A 5,209-nucleotide genomic window follows, 5' to 3' on the forward strand; every position below is an offset into this window, starting at 1 on the left:
GTCCCCCTCCAGCCCCGCCCCTGGCACCGCCCCTCCCTCCACAACTTTGCGGGACCTGAAGTCCCACCCCTTAGTCCTCACCTTCGTCTCTACTGCCCTAGGCCCTGCCCCTGGCCTCGCAGGCCAGCCCTAGCCGGTGCCTCTGGGTTCCGCCCCCCGGGGGACTAGCCCCTCCGGGCCGCTGTTTACCGGCGAGCGGGCGGGACTGATCCCAGGCCTGTCGGGAAATGTAGTTCTTGGGGAAGGAGCAGATGCAGAATGTTGGGGTTCTTGCCCTTCCTTTTTTGGGATGTGTATGACAGCCACAGCCGACCCGTTTTCTCACATGGAAAAGAAGTAGCGCAGTTCTGGGAGGATATCAGCTCCCACTGCAGGAGATTTCCAGTGAAGAGCCCCAAAGGGGGAGCTTGTCTTTTCAACTAATGGCTTTGACTGTCCAAGCCCACTGGACCAGACCAGCAAAATCCTAGGTCAGAAGACGAGTTTCTGCTCAGTGTTTTACAACACCCCCCGCCCCCGCCCCTACCTAGTAATTTATGGGTTCCAGTCCCTCCTTTTAGTGACAGCTTTTAGTTAAAGAGAGTAGGGAAGAGGTGGGCATGCCCTTTATACCCCTTCCCAGGGATCAAGGGTGATGGAAGTCTCAGATTTCACATCTTTAATAGAGAAAGGAAAATACTGAAGAATCCTAGAGATATCAGAACATCTGTGAGGGGCAAGATAATGGCTTTCTTTCACAATCTGAAATTTCTCGGTCATGAGACTCTAGAAAATTGTTTCAGATTCCTTATGCTTTGGGTGGGGGAGACTTTTGGGAGACCATAACAGAGACTCTGAAAGCAGGAAGCAAGCATTTTGAAACACAGCTTTCACTGCAGAAGGGAGGATTATCTGTCCTCTGAGAAGCATATTTTGGGGGCACACTGGGGAAATGTCAACTAGGTGGGTCTTCGTGGGAGTGGGAAGTAGATGGGTCCTTTCTATGTGGATGGGTGGACTCGAGGCTGTAGAGTGGAGGGGAGGAGAACACTAGCTGGATTACTGTTATGTATCAGGAAAGCACTCAGGGAAATCATGGGATGGGTTCAGGGCTGGGTGACTTTGAGAAACCGTCCTCTCTCTTCCAGATCTTCCTGGGAAAGGACACAGGAGGCAGCCCTTGGGGAGAAGAATTTATTGCTCTACCCCCTTAGCCTGGCCAGCCCAGGCCTAACAGCAACAATAGTTGGGATAGGTATCGGACACAAACTCTGGGTGGACGACATAGTTGTTTCTCTGGGGACCACCGGTCTTCTTGAAGTGACTTGTGTCCCATCTGCAGGGAGAGATGGGTCAGCCCTTATGGACCATTATACTTCAAAGTGAACATCTGACTGTAATTCTCAGTGCCAAATTTATCTCAACATTTTGCCACTAACACTAGCTCTGGGCTGGGACATGGCCAAGAATGACCTCCTGACCTCAGGTTTACTGTTAAATTTCTGACACCCAATGCACACTCCCTAGCTTGACTACTTATCTTTTACTTCAAGCCCTGAACCAACGTCCTTGAATGTAAGTCCACCGCTAACTAACCCAGAAATAATGACCTCCTTGCCCTCTTCCTAGGGTTCTCCATGCACTTGCCGGTTTGACTTCCTCATGGCACTAGCGCCCCCTGGTGACACTTCCCACCCAAACTAGTTCCCTTCCACCACCATGCTAAGGAAACAGCTTCCAATGTGCTTGCATGTGTGCGTGCGTGCGTGTGTGTGTGTGTGCGTGTGTGTGAATCAAATATCTGTGTGCACCAGACTTACCTAAGGTTCGGATATGGGTAATATGACGGCAGGGGAGTTGTAACAGCACAATGCATTCCGGCCCTGTGCTCGTAGGGTGATACACTCCTGGGGAAGCAAGTGGTGGGCAGGGGAAGATCGGACCTTTTGATACCCTCGTATCCCCACAGTTCAGACCAGGCACCTTGGGGCTCTTCAAGTATCAATCTTACAGCTCTGGGATCCCCTCCTTCTTTCTTGCCCTTCAAGACCCCACTGTGGCACCGCCTCCGGGAGGATGTCCTAGATGTCCCCTCCCCTTGAGGCCTAATTTCTGCTGCCTAGGGCAGGGTGTGGGCTTGCTGGATTCTAGGGACGGTCCAACTGCAGTCGTTGAGGACTTGGGTTCCTCAGATCCCTGCCATGGGACAGCAATTTCTCCAAACCCACAGAGAAGGCAGCGTTTCTGAGCGTCTGAGGCACTTTTCGACACCCCCATTAGCTTGTGAGGGATAGGACCCAGTGTCACAAAATGAATCGGGCTTTCCCGGCTTGAGGAGGGGCAGAGGACTAGCATGGGGACTAGATCCCCTCTGCACGGCTGTATAAACTGCCATAGAGTTAAGATTTCTCCCAAGCTTGGCCTGTCTCCTCTGCACCAAGTGGAGGACAAGTGCCGCGATGCTGAGGTCTGGGCTCGGGCCTCAGTTTCCTTAGCAGTAACGCGCAAGGATGCCTGTCTCAGAGGGGTGCGGGGCCCTGAGGAAACCAAGACCGCTTTGGGAAAGCAGTCACCATTTTGCTGGCTCATTCTCCCAACAATGATCTCGTTTTTTCTGCAAACACAAGGCATTTTGCAGGCTCGAACCTGCGTCTCAGGAACATGTATCTAGATAGGGGTCAGGGCTGATGGGTAGGAAAGAGGATGAGACTAGAGTGTGGGGGCTCAAATCCTCAAAAACTCTGTATGGCAGGTCCTCTAGAGCATGCACCAGGGCCAGGTTGCTATTGAGCCCGATTTGGGGGTGACAGGGCCGGGTTCTCCATTTCAGGTGTCTGCTAGAGTCCTGAAGCCCGAGGGCAGGACACAGCGGGGCTCTTTGAGCCAGAGGAGCCAGGTTTGAGCCAGAGAAGGGGTTGGCAACGGAGGCGGGGCAGGGATAGAAACTGGGAGTGGAAAGCCTGGCGCGGAGGTGCGCGCCTGTAATCTCAACACTCGGGAGGTTGAGGCAGGAGAATTGCCACGAGTTCGAAGCCAGTCTGGGCTACATAGTGAGTTCAAGGCCAACCTGAACTACATCGTGAGACCCCCGTCTCAAAAACAAAACAAAACAAAACACTGAGCTGGGAGGAGCACGTGGGGCCCAGCGAGGCGAGGCTCGCGTGGGGACGGAGGTCGCCGAGACCGGCGGTTCCCCGCGAACCTTACAGTCGGCTGCTCTGGGCACAGAGCCCGCAGGTGGTGGCGTTCGGTGCACGGCGGCCCGGAGGCGCAATAGTCCATCCCGCACAGCGAGTTCAGCATATTCACCACCACGTCGCGCTCTGCGCCCGCAGGTCGAGTCCAGGAGACCCAGAGACACAGTCACAGGGGTAGGAAGGGGCAGGGTCCGAGACAGTGAGAAGCAGAGGCGAAAACGGGACAGGTAGAGACAGTTACACACCCTGTCCAGGACCCTCGCCCTCCGCCCTGTCCCCTAGTTCTCCGGCCCTCCCTTTCTCCGCCGCCTCCACCAGCTCTCGGCAACCACTGCTCTCCTCTGAGAGGCCTGGCCACCCTTTACCGTGTGTATTGAGGCGCTCCGGCTTCGGAGGGCACTCTAAAGGCATTCCTCGAACTGCTGTCTCCATCCCGGCCTCCTGGAAGTGGCACACACGCTACCTCAAGCTCTGACACGAAGTTGTTTCCAGAACACCCAGACCGATCCCCTGGCGGCGCTTTTCCCGCCCTTCAGCAGCTAGCTCTTCTACCCCTTGGATTGTTTGGCTTTGTCGCTGAGCAACGCTTTTACTCCTCACGCGGGGGCGGGGCCAGGTGGGGAGGGCTGGGGTGGAGGGAGTTCCCGCCACCGCTTCAGCTTTTTTTTTTTTTTGTACCGGGGATCGAACTTGGGTCCTTGCTCTTGCGAGGCAGGCGGCAGCACCTCTGAGCTAAATCCCAGGCCCTCGCTTCAGCTTTTGCCTTTGATTTTATCCCCTCTATGTCTAGCACTCCGCCCCCTTCAGTTTTTTTTTTTTTTTGTACCGGGGATCGAACTTGGGTCCTTGCTCTTGCGAGGCAGGCGGCAGCACCTCTGAGCTAAATCCCAGGCCCTCGCTTCAGCTTTTGCCTTTGATTTTATCCCCTCTATGTCTAGCTGTGCCTGGGTGTCTTTCTAATAGGAGGCTTTCAATATTGCTTGCCCATCAATATCAAGGGAACTTGTGAACATTTCTGATGTTCAAGGAAGTTCTAATTCCAGTGTTCGGTCAGCCATCAGCCTACAGTTAGGCATCTCTGGCCTTAGATCCTATCCCTTTCCCGGTAATGGGCTTGGACCTGGGACGGAACTCCCTCTTACCTCCTTGGCAGAGTCTCCTATATTTGCTTTCTATTTAGTTGCCTTGCTGTCCTGCTGTTTGCCCTTGCTCACATCACAAAGAAGAGTGGAGCAGGGAGACCCAACTCATAATTGGCTCCTGAGGTCAGACCAGACTGGGAGGGGTCTTTAGGCAAGCTTCAAGAAGGTAGTATGTCAAGGAGTGCACACCAAACAAGTCCCCATAGAACCCAGTCAGAGACTGGGACCCGGGGGGCCCATCAAGGTCACATTTCTGGACCCTGTTTTCAGCTAAAAAATAGAAGCTCTAGCTTCACAGATGGGGAGAGCCCTGGAGCACTGTTCATGAGAAAGGATTGGAATATGGTACGCGTGTGGGAGAGCAGACCCTGGGCCTCTGTGGTGGGCACAGTGGGTACCTTAGGCAGTCGAGGAAGGCAGGTAGTATACTTGTTCCAGTAGGAGCTGTTGTAAGGTCTTGTCCTCCAAGTGCGGTATGGGTCATTGCCCAGGTAACATGGGCAACATTTGTTTTCTTCATAGGGGCAAAGAGGTCAGATAATATTATTCCTTATTCCCCCAGGATCTAGGACCTAGATGCTTCCTCTCTGAACACCAGCACAAAGCAGACTCTCACTAGCCTCCCTTAGGCCAGTCCCCAAGCCCAGCCTGGTTCTACATTTGTCTTTTCACACTGAGATGCAGCCCATGTAAAGCCTACCCAAAACAAGTGTGTGTGTGTGTGGGGGGGTACCTGGTGGATTGAACTCAGGACCTTGTGCTTGTGAGGCAGTCACAGTGCCACTGAGCTAAATCCTCGATCCGATTAAAGCAAGCTTTTGAGTGAGATTTGGATCTGTTGCTGATCACTTTTCTTTCTTCTTCTTCTTCTTCTTTTTTTTTTTTTTTTTT

At 53.4% G+C, this 5,209-nt stretch overlaps 2 protein-coding genes across 5 annotated transcripts in view; both read right to left on the bottom strand.

The window, feature by feature from the left end:
- Window positions 1-166, bottom strand: part of Myorg (myogenesis regulating glycosidase (putative)) — a 6,838-nt gene extending 6,672 nt beyond the window's left edge. The window contains exon 1 of the mRNA XM_010619229.2: window positions 82-166. The gene's annotated coding sequence lies outside the window, so the exon portion shown is untranslated. The remainder of the gene's footprint in view (window positions 1-81) is intronic.
- A 727-nt stretch (window positions 167-893) lies between these two features.
- Window positions 894-5,209, bottom strand: part of CUNH9orf24 (chromosome unknown C9orf24 homolog) — an 18,890-nt gene continuing 14,574 nt past the window's right edge. Inside the window, exons 3-7 of one of the 4 annotated variants that reach the window (XM_010619230.2) lie at window positions 4,717-4,832; window positions 3,542-3,617; window positions 3,182-3,302; window positions 1,800-1,886; window positions 1,123-1,315 (exon numbers count right to left, since the gene is read on the bottom strand). In XM_010619230.2, coding sequence (XP_010617532.1) covers window positions 1,210-1,315; window positions 1,800-1,886; window positions 3,182-3,302; window positions 3,542-3,617; window positions 4,717-4,832 — 506 coding nt within the window. In that variant the 3' untranslated portion in view covers window positions 1,123-1,209. Of the gene's footprint in view, window positions 1,316-1,799; window positions 1,887-3,181; window positions 3,303-3,541; window positions 3,618-4,716; window positions 4,833-5,209 lie in introns of all 4 variants that reach the window. The other 3 variants (XM_019206787.2, XM_019206786.1, XM_010619232.2) reach the window with 3 other exon arrangements.

Source organism: Fukomys damarensis, unplaced genomic scaffold (genome assembly GCF_012274545.1).
Source record: "Fukomys damarensis isolate Sample0158 unplaced genomic scaffold, DMR_v1.0_HiC HiC_scaffold_36, whole genome shotgun sequence".
Taxonomy (NCBI): domain Eukaryota; kingdom Metazoa; phylum Chordata; class Mammalia; order Rodentia; family Bathyergidae; genus Fukomys; species Fukomys damarensis.